General features: G+C 38.6%; 2 protein-coding genes and 1 long non-coding RNA gene across 3 annotated transcripts in view; 1 reads left to right on the forward strand and 2 right to left on the reverse strand.

Moving 5' to 3' along the window:
• Positions 1-862: 862 nt before the first annotated feature.
• Positions 863-11041, reverse strand: LOC116062829 (alpha-synuclein-like). Its single transcript, XM_031317552.1, has 6 exons — positions 10731-11041; positions 10128-10287; positions 9836-9865; positions 8135-8265; positions 3151-3222; positions 863-1473 (listed from the first exon to the last, which is right to left on the reverse strand). Exons 2-6 carry the CDS (start codon positions 10246-10248, stop codon positions 1453-1455), a joined length of 375 nt encoding a protein of 124 aa, XP_031173412.1. The 5' UTR covers positions 10249-10287; positions 10731-11041; the 3' UTR covers positions 863-1452.
• Positions 863-17734, reverse strand: LOC116062830. The gene is made up of 2 exons (XR_004895001.1): positions 17678-17734; positions 863-1227 (listed from the first exon to the last, which is right to left on the reverse strand). It is a non-coding gene; the product is annotated as an uncharacterized LOC116062830 (long non-coding RNA).
• klf4 (Kruppel-like factor 4) overlaps positions 15566-22017 on the forward strand; it is a 78101-nt gene continuing 71649 nt past the window's right edge. Inside the window, exon 1 of the mRNA XM_031317551.2 lies at positions 15566-15940. The gene's annotated coding sequence lies outside the window, so the exon portion shown is untranslated. The remainder of the gene's footprint in view (positions 15941-22017) is intronic.

The raw sequence follows: 22017 nt of genomic DNA on the forward strand, positions 1-22017 counted from the left end.
ATTTATTAGTAAGAAATGGAAGTTAAAAGTAGAGAATTAAATGACCCACTCTATTGAAAAAGAGTGGGAGAATTCAAATTCAGCAATCCCTGAAATACCTGCTCTGAAGTGGTGTAGTACAAGAAGTAAAACAAAAAGATGTACTGCAGCTGTAGATGGATTTGTTGTGAGTAACATACCACAGTACAGATGGCCAATAAAAATGGAACATCAGTCTTGGCGTTAATGAAGCAGAGCTGTCTGTCGGAGGTAAGATGCCGGAGGAGATGGTTACAAGGACAGACCTTGGTAAGTGCATGTCCACCTCCTTTTTCTCTCTTAAACACATTATGGAGCCTGCTACTGGACAGCAGAGTACAGCACACAATCAAGGCCAACATGTTCTATTGTAATAATAATAAACTGGTTGATTCAGTCTCAGTGGCTACAGGCAGGATTATTACTGCCTTTAAAGCAAATGCCAAAAGAAATATTTTCCTATGATGAAAGAAAACAGTACATCCAATCATGAATCCTTATTTTTTTAGCACATATTGAAATCCTTAAAACAGCAACCTGTTATTGGTGCACATGTTGTCCCCCAGAGGACGCAACTAACACACACACACACACACACACACACACACTATTGTTTCTGGCTGTTTTTTGTCCTACTTTCTCATGAGATAATAATGAGAGGGGATAAGACGACTTGACATGCAGCTGAAGTCAGGCGTCGCATTGTCTTAATTTACACTTGCAATGATTAATATCATTACCATGTTTAGCATATAATATTCATCAAAATTAAAACATGTTAAAAAAATGTGAATTTGTGTCATATAAACATACAAATAAATGAACAAAACCTCGGAATCAAAAATTTTTAAACATTTTATTTAACACTTAACTCCAAATAAATTCATATCACAGCGGTTAAGCCGAGTGGTTTTACATGCTCTTGGATTTCAAAAGTCCATTCAATATGACATATATTTGTTACAGCAGTGATAACATAAAAAATACAATATGAATGCACAAATAGCTCAGCACTTTATAGTCCACCGCAAAAAAACAGTGACAGTATACAGACAAAAATAGAGAATATCATTACGATTCCATTTCAAACTGATCACTGTAAATTGTTCATTTATATAGAGACACTTAGGTGCTTGAAGTGGTATATTTCCATGTTTGAGTTATTGACATAGTCACACAGTTGACAGAAAAAGTACATATAGACACACACTCACACAACATCCCTCTTTCTCTACATTTACACATATACTGTACAGACATACTGTACGTAACAACACAAACAGAAACACACACACACACACACACACACACACACACAGACGAGCAGAGACTCCATAAAGGACCAAAACGAGGCACAACGGGACTTGGCAGAGCGATATGGAATGTTTCGGTCATTGATCATTGATCATTGATCTTTGATTGTGAAGCTCTAAATCAGTTGTCATCGGTGTCGTCCTGAGAGAGAAGAGGGACAAGAGGTAGGCAGTGAATTTACTGTCCTTGAATGATCTATACAGCATGATGATATTACAACTGTGTAAACCAGTTGAGGTATTGTTACCCTTGTAAGCTGGTTTGTTTATTACTCTAGCTGCTGTCAGGTTGTTGTCTTTGCCCATACCAAGTTAGGAATGTTGATTTGTTTTTCAGGTTTGGAAGAATATAAAACAGTTTGAGGAGAAAATTACAAACTAAAATGTATGCAATTTAGTACACTTTAAGGATAATAGCTGCCAACAAATTCCATGTGACATACAAATATTTGAATGTTATTTAAGGTTGAATGTTCCTATGCTTCCCCAACTCCTTCCATCTGATTTCGTTAATTAGTTATGGGCTAATGAGAGAACAAAAAGCACCACAAATCTACCCATGAGTATACAGTGAACCAAATTACTGTATGTATATATATTTTAATGTCCTAAGGTCCATAGACTGCATCCAAACATCACATTAATACATTCTACTGTAATACAGCAGTGGTGAAATCTGTTCACTCTCACAGAGGTTGTTTTTTTTTTAAGATTATATTTGGGCATTTTTAGGCATTTATTCGACAGGACCGCTGAAGACATGAAAGGGGAGAGAGCAGAGGTGTGGACTCGAGTCATGTGACTTGGACTCGAGTCAGACTCGAGTCACGAATTTGATGACTTCAGACTCGACTCGACAAAATGTACAAAGACTTGCAACTCGACTTGGACTTTAACATCAATGACTCGTGACTTCACTTGGACTTGCGCCTTTTGACTCGAGAAGACTTGCTACTTCCCATGAAAACTGGGGAAGAAAATGTTCACACGGCCGCACCGCTCTCAGTTTATCTGCATCTGTGAAAAAAATGTGCACCACCTGTATGCATGCAGAGAGCACGCACGCTGCCTGCCAATCACTGTAGTCCCACGTTGTTTTGATTCGACAGCATCTAAGCAGGGACATTGCAAGACAACCAATGAAGCACAAGCAACAACGCGCCAGTTGGCAAAATGATACCGAAGATAGTTTCGTTTGGCTATAAAAATTACGAGGTAGTCGACAAAAAAAGAGTTGCAATTTGCAAAACATGCAGGCCCTTATTTGATTAATGTCATTGTATAAAAAGAGATTTAAATAAATACAAATCTTACAGACATACATGATTTGTATAAATTTTATTTCTGTGGTAAGAGGACTTGAAATGACTCGAAACTAAAATGGTAGGACTTTGGACTCGACTTGAGACTTGTTGGCTTTGACTTGTGACTCGACTCGGGACTTGCCTCATCTTAGACTCGACTTGACTCGGGACTCGAGGGCAAAGACTTGAGACTTACTTGTGACTTGCATAACAATGACTTTGTCCCACCTCTGGGAGAGAGAGGGGGAATGACATGCAGCAAAGGGCCGCAGGTTAGAGTCAAACCTGGGCCCACTTCGAGGAGGAGTAAACCTCTATATATGGGCGCCTGCTCTACCAACTGAGCTATCCGGGCGCCCATCACAGAGGTTTTTTTTAACCTAAGGCTCATCAATAAACCTACCCCTGTCTGATACTGACTGCAAAATATTTAGACTGTCTATCTTCTGTTCCTTCTTTAACTTTGAAATTCAGCTTTATATTAATTGTATTGACTATTGCTAGTGGAGTCTCACCTCTGTAGCATCAGCAGGGTCAGTATCAACCGGTGACTCTGCCATGTCCTGTACTGCTGAGGCTTCATCACTCTGGAAAAAGACAAACAGAAAACATTTTTATTACTGTCAATATGATCCAATTTGATATATGCATGATCTTAACAATAAAGGAGGAGGGGCGTTGAATGCAGAGAAGTGCCATTACTGTAACCAGCTGTGTTTGTGCACATATTAAGCATATTAAATTAATTCACTTTTTCTTTCACTCTCCTCTCTTATTTGTGTTATTACTGACCTCTTTGGGAAGCCTTTATATACACTACTTTTTGTGGCCAAAAACGAAGAAAAAAATAGACACAGGTAGAGCTGCAACGATTGGTCAATTAAGACATTAGTTGATCAACAGAAAATTTATGTTAATGTTTTTCTTGGTCATACATGATACTAAACTAAATATTTATGGTTTTGAACTGTTGGTCAGACTAAACAAGACATTTGAAGATGTCACCTTGGACTGTGGGAAAGTATCATAGGCATTAATTACTATTTTTTGACATTTCTTTTGACAAAATGGTTAAACAATTATTAGAGAAAATAGTCAGCAGATGAATCGATAATGCAAATAATTATTAGTTGCAGTAGGTAGACACAGATGCAACTCCAGACTATCAGAACAACATCTGGATGCACGTAACTCAGATTATAATTATATATTATTATATATATAATGTATACTATTATATAACACAACAACAAGTTTGAATGTAAACAACCCACAGATTTCACCCCTCTCTTGCACTCACTCATTTCATAATGGTCATTTTTGGTGGTCACTCTAGTGAATGGGCTGCTGCGATACAGACGAGGCATAAGTGGGCTAATGAAGAGGTGGGGGTGTGTGACGTCTCTCCTGTCTCGCTGACAGGGTGGCGTGATACACCGTGCCATTGAACTGACCTTCCTTAATGGGGAGTGGTCACAGTGCGCTGACATGTGCGTGTTTGTGTGTGTGTGTGTGTGTGTGTGTGTGTGTGTGTGTGTGTGTGTGTGTGTGTGCCGCGCTCACCGGCGCCTGACATAACCTTAAACCACTTATTGCACCTTCTCATCCTGCTGTTGCATGTAACACCACCCATAAAGCCTCCATCTGTTTACCCAACAGAGCCGGAGAGATGCGTGCTCATGTAAACACACAAACACATAGTTGGACTGCCAATATACACCACCTTGTCTTTTCTTTACTGTGGTCAGATTAAACTTTGGCCAAAAGTTAAAGATTTGTTCGTTTTTCAGGACAAATCAAACCTGAACTATCTGTGTAAACCATCTTTCAAAGCAAAAGTAATTCCTCACCTCCTGTCAGTATTGTTTCAAAGCAGAAATAGCTTCCTGGGGACGGGGAGTACAGCAGCCTCTTTTATTGCATGTTGCGGAAAAGATCCGAGCAATAACACGTGTTTGTTGAGACCATTTTCTAGTTCCTGTCAAGTCTTCTCCTCAGATCCCCACTACTCTACCTACCACTCTCTATCTCATTGTCATTTACCTCTACTTCTACCTTTTGCTGTTTTCTGAATGATATGAGTCACCAGCAGCTGATGAATTGGTGAAACAACTCGATGAGGAGATTAATCTGACTCAGCATCCCACCATCCTCTGTGTGTGTGTGTGTGTGTGTGTGTGTGTGTGTGTGTGTGTGTGTGTGTGTGTGTGTGTGTGTGTGTGTGTGTCAGACACAGGAGACAATCTTTGATGGCTCAACCTGGCATCAATTTTTTAAATGAAATCAATATTAATGACGTTCAATGGCTGAGCCGCCTGAGGCAATGATGGTTAAATGAGCACTATCTGCTGCTGTCTGCATGTCAGAATATCAGGATTTAGTTGTTTTTATCCATGTTTATTCCTCTGTCAGTCAGACCACCATTTTACCATCAGTCAGTACACTCTGTGTTTGTTTGTCCATCTGTTTGTATGTGCTGCCTGCAGATTTGGCTTGTCAGAGTTCTTCATAATGAGCCTGATCACAAGCCAGGTGGAGCTGCATCAGTGTTTTATCTCTCAGGGTGAATATTATCTATCTAGCTGCCTTAATAACACAACTGCTAACAAGGATGAAAGGATTCAATTGAATGTTTGTCTGAAATATCACAAGCATCTTTTGATAATGAAATCAAATGCCAGCAATGGATGATGAAAACAGTAGGGGAAAAATAATTTGATAGCTTCAATAAAAGAACTGCTAGTTCAGGTGTCAGTATTGTTGCCACTGGCTGGAAAATAACTTGATAATTTCTTTGGTCTCTTATCTTTTTATATGGTACTTTTCACTGATTGCAGCCAATTAAAGCAGAGCTGAAGACATGTTTGTGCTTATGTGTGTGTGTGTGCTGTTATCTCTTGGTGTCTAAGTTGTGTTTCATCGCTAATTAAGGGATGGGAGATCGAGCATCACAACAAACATTTAACAAAGTGTTGCCGTTGCCCAGGGAAATATTTGATTGGCTTATCATTTCCTGCTACTCACAGCGATGTAATGAGAGAGGAGGGTAATTAGTCATCCTTTCAGAATAACATCCAATTTGAACACCTTATTAATCCAGATATAAACCTTGGGGTAGTGTAACTGCTGCTTTGACAACAAAAGATTGAAAAGATGTTTTTTTTTAAAACAAAAGCAGAGCATGAACATGAGGGCCATCTGTTCCTCTTGTTTGAAGAAAGAGTTTCTGCGCTAATATGAGTTGGTGTCAAGTAAAAGTAAAAATGTAGAGATTTATGTTAGGGATTTGTGCACATTGGGAATCTTTGAACAAGGATTATAGGATGATGTTTACATTCTACCCTACCTAACCCAGTTTGTCTCACCTGAACTCACTGCGTGTATCCTTGAGCTCGCACAAAACTTTCTCATAAAACATTTGTATTGTAAACTCAATTTTGAAAGTATTTGAAAAATATGCGCTGTTTACGACAATGTTTACTTTCAGTCTTCTTTTCGGTGAATTGATGTGCTTTTTTGTGCATTGCTGCTACCAATTGTTAATGAGTCCCGAAATGATAGTCAAAAGTGTGTACAGTGTCCTTAAGCGTGTGCGTGAGATACAAACAAAACAGGGACCGACTTGTGGAAGCATTGCTCCATAGCTCTACTAGTGGTTGAAGAACTCAATGACTCAAGTCTCAAAAGATGTTAAATGTTAATGTGAAAATATTTTAGAAATACTGAAGTCATGAGTCTAACTTTTCCCAATTCTCCTCAAGTTTTTGTTAATTTTTTTGTATTTCATTTATTTAGTTAAATGTTCAATTGTATTGCCCAATATGTGCCAATATCTATGTTCTCCACATTGTTTTTTGATTGATTAAAAGTTTGGCTTTTTGTAGGGCTATAATGATATGTCTAAGAAATACTCATTGCTAGTAAATTCCCAGAACAAAATACCTAAGACATGACCTGTCTTAAGTGTCCTGAATGGTAGCTACGACCCTGACTGCATGTACAAATCTACATGACTAGCCCAAAATCCTTTCTAGAAAAAGGAGAGTGCAAAACAGAAACGTTAAAAGAAATTATTTTTCATATTTGATTTGTCGCAGCAATGACTTGTTTGCTACAATAAACTGCCTTCACCTCCTCCTCCTCCTCCTCCTTTGGACAAACGATGGCCAGACTGACAAGATGAACAATGCAGGAAAGCTAACAATATGTAATGGCTTTCATTTCAGAGAAGAAAGACTCACAACAGATATGAGAAGTGATGACAAATGACTCAAGGTCAGGAGGCCATTTTGAAACAGTGAAGTATTATAGCAGCCACTGTCATGAAATGGAGGGATGTGCTGTGCTGCAAACTTTAAAGGTTATATTGTATATCACCAGTCTGTGGAGAAGTGTGAATATTTGCTAAGTGTGGTCAGAAAAAAATGAAAGCATTAAAGTCAAACTGAAATTTGAATTTTTTTTTTTTTTTTTTGCCTCTGGCTAGACATCTCCAATGGCAGCAGTGGACTGACGTGTTACGGCCAGTGTTGCTAGGAGACCCACAGGAAACTTGCGTACTGCGCTAACTAGAATCACTGTGACGTTAACATCAATCACTTCTGGCAGTTGGTTTGAATTATGGGGATATGTGAAATCTGTGAAATTATTTTTGTTGTCATTGTCAGCCGTAACTGTAACCTTTAAAGATATATAGTTGAACACGTGGTCCGACCTATCTGATGTTTCTGCTGTGCTCATTGTATGTACTGTGCTGCTTTGTTAGAAGTTATTGTACACAAACACTGTGATTGTCTCTATAGCATGTCATAGTCCATTAAAGCAGAGCCCATGCAGGCCATTAGCAATCTAATATGTCTGTCCCCTTACAACATCCAACATTTGGAAAATGGAAGTTGGAAAGCTAGGCTACCACCCCTGATCAGACAGAGCGTGTTTGCAGGTTGCACCCTTCTATATACAGTCTATGGTTGCACTGCACTGCCTTTTTTGTTTTAGATGCTCCAATCAGAGCGATGCCAATTGCGTCTTTTTGTTTCCTTGCTATGCATCCACCGAACCACCCATCCTCAGCCAACCTTTATTTTGCTGTAAAGTTAAAGGATGTCTGGCGCTTTTCCGCTCTGAGTTAAAGTTTTTTTCTCTCTCGTTGAAATACAATTACAAAACGTTGCCCCAGGCTGTTAAAACATGCTCTGTTTGATCGGGGCCTTTCCACTTACAAAATAAGCCATGTAGCTGGTTAGCTGCTTGTATGGAACTTAAGTGATGTTATGAGCTATTTATTTGTACCTGCCCACAAAGATATTTTACCAATCAAATTACAGTTGGGCTCAAAATTCACACCCAATGGAGAACACTGCTGCAGGGGGCACTATTATCAACAGAAAAATAATTATATCTTAAATTTGGTACACTTTTAACACACTTTTTAAACACCAATAAACTGATTCCTTAAAAAAAACTAAAAATTCAGTTAAACTTTTAATGAAGCGTTACTTGTTTGGTAGGATCCTTCTTGACCAATCCAGTGGCAGCGGCAATGTTCCCTGCACCCTCCACAGTTTTGTGGGCCACAGCGGTAACCCCGGTAACCATGGCTCCACCCACATGAGACACTCCAGACACAGCTGTAGTGAGGAAAGATGAAGAAGGGCATTTGTGCAGTGTGTTCACTGCTTGTTTCTGTTGCCACAAAACCATGACATGTATCGAATTGAGCATGGTATGTGCTTTTTTAATACATTCATTTGTAAGAGAAAGGTTGTGATACTTCTCCTTTCAAAAGTTACATAGTCTCATTTTATAAATAGCACTTTTACCTCGATATAGGATATTGTAGCACCAAGATAAATCTGGATTTTTTTTTTTGCCTGCTCATTTCCTATTTTTGAAATAGTGTGCTCTTATGTGGTGGAAGCTACTTTCTGCATTATTACCCGAATTCTATACGGAGTTGGGTAAAAGAGTTATTAAATACTGCAATGCTTCTACTTGGAACGCCCTACAAAGTTATTCAAGACTGGATCATCACCTGTAGTGTAATTTAACTGAAAAACCTCAGAAACAGACTGGATTCATTTTCCTTTTATAGACTTTTATAGACAAGTTTCAGCACACCGTTTACAGTTTGAGCAATGCATTGCTGTGTAATGTGTGATTTTGCATATTAGTGCATCTGATATTACATGTGCTTCTTATGACTTTTAAGTAAACCTTTTGTGTAACTACTTTGAAGAGGTTTATTGTAAATCAGTTATTTTAATTCAGTGAGGCTTCATTCTTAAATTAAGGATAAAAAAAGTCAATCAAAAAAGACATTCTCGGTGCATAGCCTACGTTCACGACAAAGCTGCTCGATTGAGGGTCACTCAGTGCTATTGTATTTACACCAGTGGTTCCCAACCTGAGGATAAGGGCCCTAACAAGGGTTGACAAGTTAAATTCGAGGGGACACTTTATTAGCAGGATAGGACAGCAGAAAGAAAAACATTACACAAAATAAAGTTCATTTTTATTTGTCTGTTTTTGAACTGGTCACATACAACCAGTGACATGGGGTCAGAAGTAGAAAATTGTTTTAGGGGCTACAAGCCAAACACATTGAGAACACATGCTCTGCACTGTATGGCGATGGAGTGTTACACATAATAATAAATCACAACTAAGCTGCACTTTGCCATAATGCATCATACCTGCCTATGTGGACCTTCTGAATGCATGATTATCAGATCATAGGTCTAATGTAGGCCACTTGATCCCACTGAGAAAAAAGATATCCTCCCTCATTTAGTGGCTTTAATAAGACATTCTGTATAATCCCAGTTTCCAAAACACTCACTTTACTTGCAGCTATGATACAACAATACAGCCATTTCCCTGGATGCCTATAACAGAGTCTCCCTTGGCTTCTCTGCTTGTTGTGTATGAGAAATAGCAAGGCCTGGCCCGTGGAGAGTTAAAGCGGTGAAATATGACACCTACTCACCTGCTGAGTTACAGTAGCCTATCTCTCTTACTGACCATCTGAGGATCCAGTGAGATTACATCTGTGTTTGCTTTAAAATCTACTTGTGTTGAAAAATGTTGATGTTAACAAGAAAGATTGGATATACAAAATGTGTAAATTCATACACTATTGATTTTTTTTCTCTAACGTTGTAACGATTAATTTTAGCCGGCATTGATATGTGGTGTTACCTGTTGTGACTCCATCCTTTGTTTTAGAACCTGAAAGGAAATGCAGGTGTAGCTCAATTAGTCAAAAATATGAACATAATAGTAGCAACCAAATGATCAAAATGCCCTGCTTCATTCATGCTCAGAAGAGTGTTGAATAGTCAGAGTTGTGTAGTTGTAATATTAATGATGATGATATAGGCTATAATAATAATAACAATAATAATAATAATGAACAAACAACGTTTTAAAGCTTTCTGTCCCTTTTTTCCTCGTAACATGGTGATCAATCAAATTAATTCCCAGCACCCACCGACAAACATAACCCCGTCTTTCGTCATCTCAGCTGCTCCAGTCACTCCCTGCTTGGTTTTCTCCGCCGCCGCCACGACCCCATCCCTGGCTTTAGAGAAACCCTTCATGAACGCGTCCATGGCTGCTTGATTGGCTCCCAAATTAACACGCACACACAGCTGTGAGGATGTCAAAACACACGCAATGAGAAGACACTCTCGGTTCCAAGCGCTCGGTATTACAACGTGTGACAAGACACACAAACGATGCCACCGCCCTACTTTTCTCTCTGTCAGGTTTGTCAAGCCAATATCACCGTCTGAAATAGGCTATATAAGCAGTTGATACAAGCAGCCCTGCTCTGAGGCTGCTCAAAATCCCACCTGTAGGAGAACTGGTTACAGCCCAATTGAGAAACCATGAATGGATTAAGGCAAGGCTACTATTCATTGAGCCTAAATAAAGAATAGGGAAATGGACCTATATATACCTATATAACCTATATATATTGCAATGCGATAGGAAAATAAAATAAAGTAGTAGCTGGTGTTGTCATATAAAGGATTTAAATATATTTGTAGGAGAAAGAGAACAAGAAATCAAAGAGCTGTGGTTCACGCACCTGTTCGCTTCAACTTCCTTTACGGCGAGAATGTGATAAATCTTCCGGGATGACAGCGGAGATTCCCCCCAAAGAGCAGTAAACCCGTTTTATTGTCTCCAAAACTACAACTACTCCAAAAGCCGACGTGTGTGTAGTGTCTTCCGAACAGACAGACGGACACAGACAGAGAGAGAGCGACAGACAGACGCTCCACAGGTTTGACAGACGCCTCCTACGCCTCGGTGATGGAGAAAGAGCGATTAAACCCCGTGATGCTGATGCGAGAGAAAAGAAGAGATGCTCGCTGTCTGTCTGTCTGTCTGTCTGTCTGTAACACACACACACACACACACACACACACACACATACACGCACACACACACACACACACACGCACACACACACGCGCACGCACGCACGCACGCACGCACACACACACACACACACACACACACACACACACACACACACACACACACACACACACACACACACACACACACAGATTACGTAGTTCTTTCTGTACGTGGGTTGCCCAGCGTGTAGGTGTAGCATGCTCTGAATGCATCTGCGGCCGAACTACCAATTAGTGGCAGTAGGCCTATAATTATGCAAGAGATAACAGACTATTCACTGTTCCCATATGTGAGTAAGATGTTAACAGCTGCACAGCAGGTCCCAGAGGATTTTTTTGCATTGTAAAGGCCATGTTGGAATTAGCTTGCGGTAAACAGACTGTGTACGATCATTCACACTTTTTAATATCCATATAGTGGAAACATCTCTTGATAAGGCATGTGTTTCTATAAAGGGTTTTTATAATGGGTTTATAAGTGGCACATCATTTATTTCGTCTGTTTTACAGATTAGTTACAAAACATTAATACGTATTGGTTTGCCAGGTTGTGGAAAGTCCCTCTATTCACTCTAGCATCACTCTATCCACTTATTAACACTTACCACTGCAGGTTTGATGATTAAAAGCCTTTATTAATAACTTATTCAACATTTATAACTGCATACTTGCTGACTTATTAGAAAGTGAAAAACCCATGAGCATTTATTGATGGATTACAAACATTTATATATTCTCTATTATCAAAAAGAAAGTAGCTATAAATACAACCTGGTTCTGAATAATCTCTTCCTTTCTTGTGACCTTTTCTTCTGGGTCATCCATGTCACATTTTCAATGTCTTCACATGTTCCACAGTTTCTGTCTATTTAGGGTCATTTGGTTGTCAGTGGTGTGTAACACAACTCTAACCATCTACAGTGTAAGTAAACAGCTGCAAAGTTATAAAGCAATGATTTATGGAAATTCATCAACAGTACTGTAGTGCTGGAACAAGGCAAGTTTATTTGTATAGCAAATGGCATTAAAAGTGCTTTGCATTAAAAACATACAATCAACACAGCACAGAGTATTTTTGCAAATTGTCCTCATTTGTATAATACACACAAAATACATAAATAATTATGAAAAGACACAAGCTGGAAACATTCACTACTTCTTCTGGCTACTTCCCTTATCACATGATGCACTATACTTCTGTTTCTATAGCCTCTATAATGCACTTACATATTGTGCAGCCAATCTATAAAATTTTTTTCCAACAAAAATAAAAATAATGTATGTAATTTCAGAAACAGATCACTTGCTGAAAACATGGCTCTGAATCTTAGAACATGACATGAGGTCTGAAGAAGAAGAATTGTGAACAGAGGCCTGATGTGAGAAAAAAGACAACACATATCACCTTTAATTGTTCAGGGAGGGCCACTTGAGAGCAAGCTCTCATTTCCAATGACACCCTGATTACATGCCATATAAAATTACTGAACATAGTAAACAATATATAATATACAGTTGCAATACACAGTATACATAAAACAATTACAGAATGATAAACAACTCAAAATGCACATGCACATTCAGAATACATGGACTCATAAAGAAGACATTTAAAGTGATTAAATGGAATCAGGCTGTTCAATTTCAGTAGAATCTGCAGGTTATTCCATTTATATGGAGCATAATACTCAAATGCAGTTTTGCCTAATTCTGTCCTAACAAATGGAATATTTGGGACCAAGAAATCACTATTGCGAGTGCCATAGTGACACAATTTAAAATTCAGCAAGCTTGTTAAATATACAGGCAAGCAAGGCTTTGCAAATAAATAAAATGCAGTGTTTCTCCCTTCTTAGAGCCAAGGAAGTCCACATTTTGATAAAGGAGACAATGGTGGGTACTGAATCCATCACCAGAAATAAATCTAAGGACAGAGTGATAAACTGCATCAAGTGGCTTTAATGTAGAGGGAGCCGCATCAATGATATGTACGTAATCTAAAACTGATAGAAACGTAGCTTGAACAATCTGTTTCCTACAACTTTGGGTGAGGCAAGATTTATTTCTACCAAAGAATGCCAATTTTGGCTTTAATTTCTTTATACATTCAGGTATGTGTGTTTTAAAAGACAGCTTATCATCCATCCAAATGCCCAGATACTTATAACTAGAAACTTACTTATTTACATATAGTAAATAAAAAAGGACCCAAAACAGACCCATGAGGAACCCATTCACAGATTTTTAAAAATCTGATTGATATCCATCAGCCACAACAGCTTGAGATCTACCAGATAAATAATTCTCAACCCACCTACATGACGCAATATTGAAACAAATGTTGTTGAGACGCTCTAAAAGAATAGCATGATCCACTGTATAAAAGGCCTTTGAGATGTCAATTAAAAGGGCAGCACAACTGATTATCTTGGGCATGAACAATATCATTCACAACCTTAGAGATTTCTTGTACTGACTTACAGATGTGCAAAACAATAACTGCACAAAAGGATTAAGCTACAACAATGACAATGAGTTTGATGCTAGAGCGAGAGACGGAAGTCTCCTTTTCTCATCAAACTCCAATTCAATTATGCTTTTTGAATTTTAGCACTGGTTGTTTACTTTATTCTGTACTGAAACCTCAACACATACTGTTCAGCGACTCTCTTTACATCCACTGCCAAAGGTTTCACTTTCCAAAATATCTGTGAATGGCAAATTCTGGGTGGTGTCAGAGGCTCCAGTTTCACTCTTGCATTGGTATACAGTTACAAAGTTTTGAAGAGTAAAGTGCAGCATTTGTGTTGCTCTGGAAGCAACTTATTTCATAATTTTTTATGCATTTATAGTTTTTAATACTACAAAAAAACATGGTTTTACTCCAACAGATAAATTGTCTAAATACAATAGACATAAAGAACTTGGAAAATTTCAAATGGCTGTCATCAACTTGCCAAATTCTTGCCACAGAGCAAAGCTTTTTGGCCACCCAAGCAGTGTGGCTTTAGGGTCAGTAGGCTGGTCCACTATTTGGTCCAGACTGAAATATCTATAGAAGGATTCCACAGACATTAATGATCCCTGGAGGAATGACTTTGGTGACCCCTGGTTATTCATCAATTTGTTATACTTAACAGCCTTACAGAGCCAGTAGTGGGGCTGTAGACTCTTAAACTTTTTAGATTACAACCACTTATCTATACCACCAGGAGTTCAAGCTTAACATTTAACTAAAGATTAGTTAAAAAAATTAGTTGCCTCTAATGAGGTGAGACACAAATACTTAATGTTGCATTTCACTCTCCCTATCCATTGTTTAAGCATGTTTGCCTTTATTGAACAGATTGTATTAGAGAGGCAAACAGGAAACAAGGGAAGAGAGAGAGCCTTAACCATTAGTCTGCGCTCCCTCACATTTTGACAGCAAAATGTTTGCAGCCATTTCCCTGGTTAATGCTAAGTGGTTAGTTGATATGGCTTGCTATAGTGCCATTATGTCCAGGCGCTGCATTGGTGAGGGCAAACAGCAATACTGTGGAGCCTATTGGGTGTGTTTGAAAAAAGGCTGGGTACTCAAAGTGGTTTTGCACTCCAGAAAATGAATGAAATCAAGTATGAACGTGCTACCCACTGAGTGCTGAATGGCACTGAAACAAATACATGGCCTTTATCCAAGGGAATGAATGAAAAGGATTTATTATATGAGAATTAAGAGAAGAGTGTAGCATTCATGGAACTAATGGAAAAGGCGGTGCTTATTAAAATCGAGAAGTTAGCATGATAATTGTCCACCTAATAGACTCCCCTAATGGACGATATGGTGAAAGCACTAAAACAATCAAAGTCTTTCTGAATGTTATCCATTGAACTGATCAGTTCAGGAGCTGGCATCTCTGTCTTGAGTAACCAGATGGCTTCAACGCTTTCCCTCCACTACCGTTCTGTATCTTTCAGTGTCTTCTCTCTACTCAGAGCCCCAGTCCCTGCCAAAGTCTTTTGCTATTTTTTCTGCCTGTCAATCATCATGTACTTTAAATATATCCACAGCACATATCATGGCAATGGGGCCAGTAGTTGCCAAGATTTTGGACAAACAAGTAAACCTTGACTGACTGATATCACTTATCTTTTGGATCCAAAGCGGCAAAACCCCACCTGCTGGCAGCAGAAAAAAGTGTGGTTTTAGTGGCACTGAGTAATTTAGAAATTATAATTCTGGATTAATGCATGACATAAAACAGTATTATTATTATTATTATTATTATACAATGTAAAGCCATTGGCTGGATATACCTTTTAAAATGGTGTTCTAAATGCACATGGCTCAAAAGGCCGCTATGGGATAGCCCCACGCGCAATGTCAAGTGCCTCGAGTGTGGGAAAACAACAGTATGCATGCTCAGAGTGCTGATTGCCACACTGCCATCTGATTGGTTGTTTGCCAAATAACCTGCTGTTGTCATTTGCTCGTAGATGCGGTTAACCGATGTAGCAAGATGATCTTCTACTCTACAGCACAAATATGAAAGTCTGCCTTTTGAAGAAAAACTTTAAATTAAACACCTCGTTGCCCACCAGCCGCAGGCTATTGTTATAAACCAAATCTCGGGTAAAAATAAGCAGTTTCAACGTAGAGCGGCTCTCCGGGATAAAAGAGGCTAACGTTAACTGCTAGCTAGCTTGTCAGAGAAGGCCGTTTTTTGCTTCCGGTGTGTTTTATTCGAGGGGATGGTACTTGCCTGTCTAAGAACCAACAGACTTTCAGGACCTAAGCATCTTTCCGAGGGGATTACCAAACATGAAAGCAGCAGGACAACGCGGTGAAGTTGGGGGAATTGAACAGGAGGCTATAACGAATTGAGGAGAGCAGGTATGTGCCCACCAGTTGGATTATCACCTGTGTTAAACTGTGTGGGGAATGTGAAACGGTGTATAATGTCGAATTGTGTCATCATTTTTGAGTCTGGTACAGCCTGACTCTGAACCATAGACTGTATTGATATTATACAGTCTATGCTCTGAACGGTAAAACTGAGATTAGTTCTCATATTCAAGTTTATGTTCTGCCTGTTCAGCAGGTTGTTGAGGATTCAGAGAGGATTTGAATTGTTATTTTTATTCTTAATTTTTTATCATTTTGGTGCTGGTGATTTTCCTTTGGGGCTGGCTAAAACCTCTTTGGGGGGCGCCAAAAAATCCTCTATTGCAGGAAAAAGCCCTGTATACATAACGTTATCACTGTAAAAGGATCTGCATTAGTCCAGGTCATACAGGTAATTCATGATTAGCTTTGCTACAGCAATGCAGTCAAATATATTTATTTTATAAAAAAGGCAGCAGTGGTTACAATTTCTGTCTTTGTATTTTTAACACTACAACATGGTCCCTCATTTAAAATAGTTCCGGATTAGACAGTAAGATTAACATATTTATCATGTTGTGAGCTTAAAAGCAGCTGAGTTGATGGTTAAAGGTCAGTCAAACAATGGAAAATTGTCAGCACCACACTAGATCATACATGTACTCAAGGTTGGAAGTTAACTTTTTTGGTATATTCCAAAATCTACCAGCCACTCAATAAATAACCATTGTTTTTTTTGGCTGGTGAGTAAAGCAAATCTAGCAGCAACTTGCATATTTTACCAACTTGTAAACCCTGGATGCACTGATGCACTTTATAAGTAGGGCTATTTAAGTATGCAGAGCATTTATTGATTTGCTTTTTGTAGCTTGGTATGTTGCAGTGTGTCTGATATTTTAGCATTTAACACTGGGTGAACAGACACAGAAAATATTCAAAATATAACTTATACTGTAACGTTGCACCTTTTTAATAATGAAACCTGAGCCAAACAATAACTTGAATCATTATCCGAGAGAAAATCCTCAAAACAAAAAACTTGCGTAACCCCTGTGTTTGAACACTTTAACTATACATTTCTCACCACTGTTGTCTAAGCAATATTTCTCATTTTCTCATGGATTCTCATGCTATGTGTTCAAATGCTCACAATATCACAGGTCCGAGTCCTGCTTCACTGTGCTGTCAATCACTCGTAGAGAGTGGAGCCGTTATGGCCCCATGTCATTTATCACTAGCTACAGGGGACAAGCAGGCTCATTACTCTGTGTGCTGGTGAGCCCCAGGCTCAGTAGGATGCAGCGGCTGCACAGCTGCCCACAGGCTCAGTTAGAGAGGACCTGATGGATTCCACTCTAATAGCAATGTAGCATCAACCTTTTTTCAGATTAATGCTTGTTAAAATCCTGTAATCCTGTCTTGGTCTAGATGAGTGTTCAAATCACACATTCAGGTCATGTTATACTGGCCATTTATGTGTGTTTGTGTTTATATTGTTGTTACTGGTGGTACTCGATGAGAGGCCTCACTCTTGTGGCAGCATGAAATGAAATGACAAAATATTAATTATTTGAATGTTATTCTGTTATTCTGTTGTCTGTCAGCTTTTAATTTGACCATACTGCATGGACAAAAGAACAGAGAGGGAATGGAAACTTCAGAGACAGAAAGACACAAATATAAAGACAATGTCTTTAAAACTAGACATACTGAAGCCATTGTTGCGGATTGTATATTTAAAATGACCACACACACACACACACACACACACACACACACACACACACACACACACACACACACACACACACACACACACACACACACACACACACAGAGACATCAATGTCTCACATCCGTGGTGATTCCCAACCTTCATCAATATCACCTGTCATGTTGTGGATGATCAAATATTTATTTTTATACAACTGAACAGTCAATGTTTAGGTTTTTCATTTCAATAGGCTATTCATCCATTTTAGCTGTGGATTCAAACTATTTATCATTTAGCGATTTAACAGTTTTAACCATTTATCCATTACGATTGGCTAACGATTTTAACCATTTTGGCTTATTAATCTTTTTTTCTCTGCTTGCTTTTCACACTCTTAGTTGCCTCAAGGTGTTCTGGTGTTTATAGCTGACTATGTGGACATTTTTAAAATATTTAAATTTTATCAAATGTATTGAGCTGCTACACAATCTTTCCACTTATATACTCCCTTGTGAACATCCAAAGATCCCTGGTTGGGAATCGTTTATCTAAATTATTGAGCCAGACAGTCAGATTTGAACTCTGGGCTCACCTCATGCATATTTACTCTTATTTGCCATATTAACTTTCAGATTTCATCCATTAAAGGATGGGTTTCACTTAAAGTAATTATTAATCAGAGTATCAATGACTCTGTAATGTTACTGATCTATACTCACTGTAAAAAAAAAAGAAGGAAAATACCGTCTAACAGATCAGATAGTGAGCCAGTCGTTGGCAGAACTAGTTTCTTCAGCTCAACATGAAGATGCCTTTTACCTCCTTATACCATCTTATTTAAGAAAGCCCTCCATTTTGCAGTCCATACATGTTAGCCTACATTTTGCATTAATGATTGTCATTTCTCACAGATACTGGTATATTTTCCATTTGTAGGTCAGGTAGGGCAGGGGTGCCAGTAAAGCAATATCATTTATCTCACTGTCATCTGGACTACAGATCGTTACGGTTTGCTCATTTTCTCCAACATGCTGTAACACCATTAATCATTTTGATGACAACAAATGATCGGTTTTTACTGTAATCATTGGACAGTGGTCGAAGAAAGACGAAAGTAGTGGATCAGGGCTCACCTCTCATTTTCAGTGGGCAGCTTAGAGAGAAGTATGTCATGTAAATGCAGTATCTTTCATCAGCGATGTCGATCAATAATGAGCAATCCATAATAACGTGCTGCTAGTTCTAGTCATAGCAAGCCCACTTGAAAATCCAATTGAAAGTTTTACTTATTGAAAATCCTCTTTAGTTTTATTCAAAAGAAATAACCATAAACAGCAGAAAGTGACATTTTTTTTGTTGTTGTTCCTCTTTTTCATTCTCTCTAAATGACCACCCTCAATGAATCACCATTGAGACGGATAACATAACATGAGTTATACAAAATTGCATCTCAAAATTTAAAATTCAGAAGGTTTAAGAAGGCATTGCCATCCTTTGTATGTCTATAATACAGTTTGCAAATTCAGGTTTTTGAAATCTTCTTCTGTTACGACTGAACACAGTGCTATCAGTACATTGCAGTGTGTGCATGAAGAGAGGAAGACGCTGTCTGGTGCTGCACAGTAACCAGCGAGGCATAAAGAGGCTTATATGGATAAAGACACATCAAAACCCCAGTAGGACTGTGCAGCTCTGCCCTGCTGTCACCAGTGGTCACACAGTAATTGGTGTTTCTTTTTCTATGCGTGCGTGCGTGCGTGCGTGCGTGCGTGCGTGCGTGCGTCCATGGAGATCCGAACCAGATTGGTGTTGATGAAATAAAAGCACAGAACTTCACAGTGACATTTTTCCTCATTAAAGATGGACTGACTGACATCTAAAGTTACAAAATAATCGAGACTGAGATTTGGAAATTATACTGATGATAAAAAAAATCAAAAACAATAATAAGCGTATTTTATTAAAGTAAGAATAATGATGCTACTACTGCTGTGAATAATAATTGCACAATTTCAGGCATATAGCAGCAAACTACCTTTATCATGATTTTATTGTTATGTATATCGTGTTCAGGTGTATTTCATGTAGTGTAGTGCCACCTACTGAGGGATGTATGCAATAGCTGTCTGAACACACTGACCTGAACGAGAGGAAAGCAGAGCTATTAAAAGCCATACGCATACAAAAAGATGTAACTCTGACTGCATTTGAATTGCTTTAGAAGTCATATTGTCAGATTTAAGATGGTCTTGGGGAAGTAGGGGAACCCTTAAGAGTACATTGCAGACTATTGCTTTCCAAAGGTGTTTAGAAATCGATAAATTAGATGAACATGCTTATCATTCCTATATCACTCTGTGTTCTCTGGCTTAACGAGCACCAAATGCATCAACGCAAGCATCAGGATGATGAAATCTCGAGGAGATTTAGACTGCCAAGAAGAAGAAAAAATCAACAGCTGCTCAGAAAATATTTTCTGTGGCTTTAAATATAGAGCTTAGGTGTCCATCATGCAAATTCAATGCTGCTGTGAACCAAAAATATTCAATATAATTTCAGTTGTATCATCAGATTTACACTTTGAAAACTTAAGAAAGCACTCACACATAAACACCTACTACATGTGCATTTTCCTCGTCTAGGATGCAGTTTGATCAGTTTTTTTCTTTTGGTGGCCCATCCGTTCCAATAATGGCTCACAGACTCTCACTCCCACTGCATTTGCTTTGAATCATCAGACACTTTGCAGATCGTGGAGGAGAGATGACGGGTTAGTTAGTCACTCCTTGGGCGTTGGTAGATGTTCTGATCTGAAAGTGGGTGCAGCAGCAAGAGGTGAAAAGGCGATTATCCGTATTTCCTCTGTACCATTTTTTTTAAAAATTATTTGTTTAAGTCAAAGGTGTCTGAATACGCTGCAGAATATGTAATATGATCACCATGAAAGGGACGTTTGCTAATTTGTGTTTGTAGCCCTCTGTTCATTGCAATATGTTTTTGCATTATTTAATTCTACTGCTTGAAAGCAAGTTTTGTTTAGTTTCGTTGTAATTTGCATTGACCGACTAGTAGATATTTTAAATAAAGTCATGTAAACTGACTGTAATTTCTTAATATATTTTCAGTGAGTCATACAGGATATAGTAGTTGGTTTGACCCACTACATGATCGTTTTTAGGGAGTGACCCCAGTGACTATGACTAAGCTAATTTCTGTACTTATGGGGTGCTACACAGATCAACCCTTACCTTTACGCAATACTTGTCAAATCACATAATTTTTTCCCTTTCCCACCCATCAATGGTTTCAGGCATTCTGGTTTCACTAGTGAAAATCTCATCCGGTTATTCTTTGATCCTGGTGGTATCGCTTTACCAGCTTTATTGCTAAAATTCCTAGGAATAGTCCGGACGTTTCCCACCTAGACGTTGTAAGCCTTGCAGATTGTTGGCTCTACATACTGTAGGTGTAGGATGCCTGTGTTTTCATGGCTTTGACACACTTTGCCTTTTGAGGTCAAACGGAAATCTGTCAGTGTCTTACACAAGTTTGACATTTATTTCATGATGCATTACTTTCCTTGTATCATGGTATTACAAACTGTCTGCCTATACAGAGAAATAGTCACTAGAGGGCGCAAAAAGATACTAAAACAGCAGACACTGTTACATATCTGAGAAGTGTCACGCCATATGTAGACTTAACAGGATCTGGCTTGACACATTTGTAATTGTTTGACTTGCACTTACATTTGATCATTTAACTGATCAGAGCAAATAATAATGGTAGGCTAAATGCCACAGCAGACTAATGTTACATTCTGACTGCAAAAGTCCTTTATCTGTGGATTTGCCATAAATTGTTAGTTAAAGAAGTTTTGAAAACAGCACAAATAAAGAAGAAAAATATTCAAGATATAAGAGTGGGGGGATGGTGGAATGAAATCTTAATATTTCTTTAAGAGATCTCGGGAGAGAGTGAGTTGTGCAGCTGTGATATCGGCCTGACACAACAGATTGTTGTTCACAATCACCCTGAGATTGTTAGCAGTCCGGGCAGATGGTCATTGAGTCTGCTGTAGCTGGCAGGATAAATTTGTCCATTCCTCAACTCGAGCATTGGAGGAAGGCAAATATAATTGATATTATAAGAAGGAGAAATTATGTGAAGTGATGATATGAATTCGGTAGAGAGAGAAAAGGGGAAGGCAGCAGAGAAGAAGCTACATGATGAACACTGAAATCTCCAAAATCTAGTTGGGAGTAAAGATTACAAAAGGTGGAAATCTGCTTGTTTATGACTGAGGTTCTTAACTAGGCAATCACTTGTCACTCCACTCCACCCCAAACCACAAAGATCAATCCTGCAGGGT

This window comes from Sander lucioperca, chromosome 14 (genome assembly GCF_008315115.2).
Source record: "Sander lucioperca isolate FBNREF2018 chromosome 14, SLUC_FBN_1.2, whole genome shotgun sequence".
NCBI lineage: Eukaryota > Metazoa > Chordata > Actinopteri > Perciformes > Percidae > Sander > Sander lucioperca.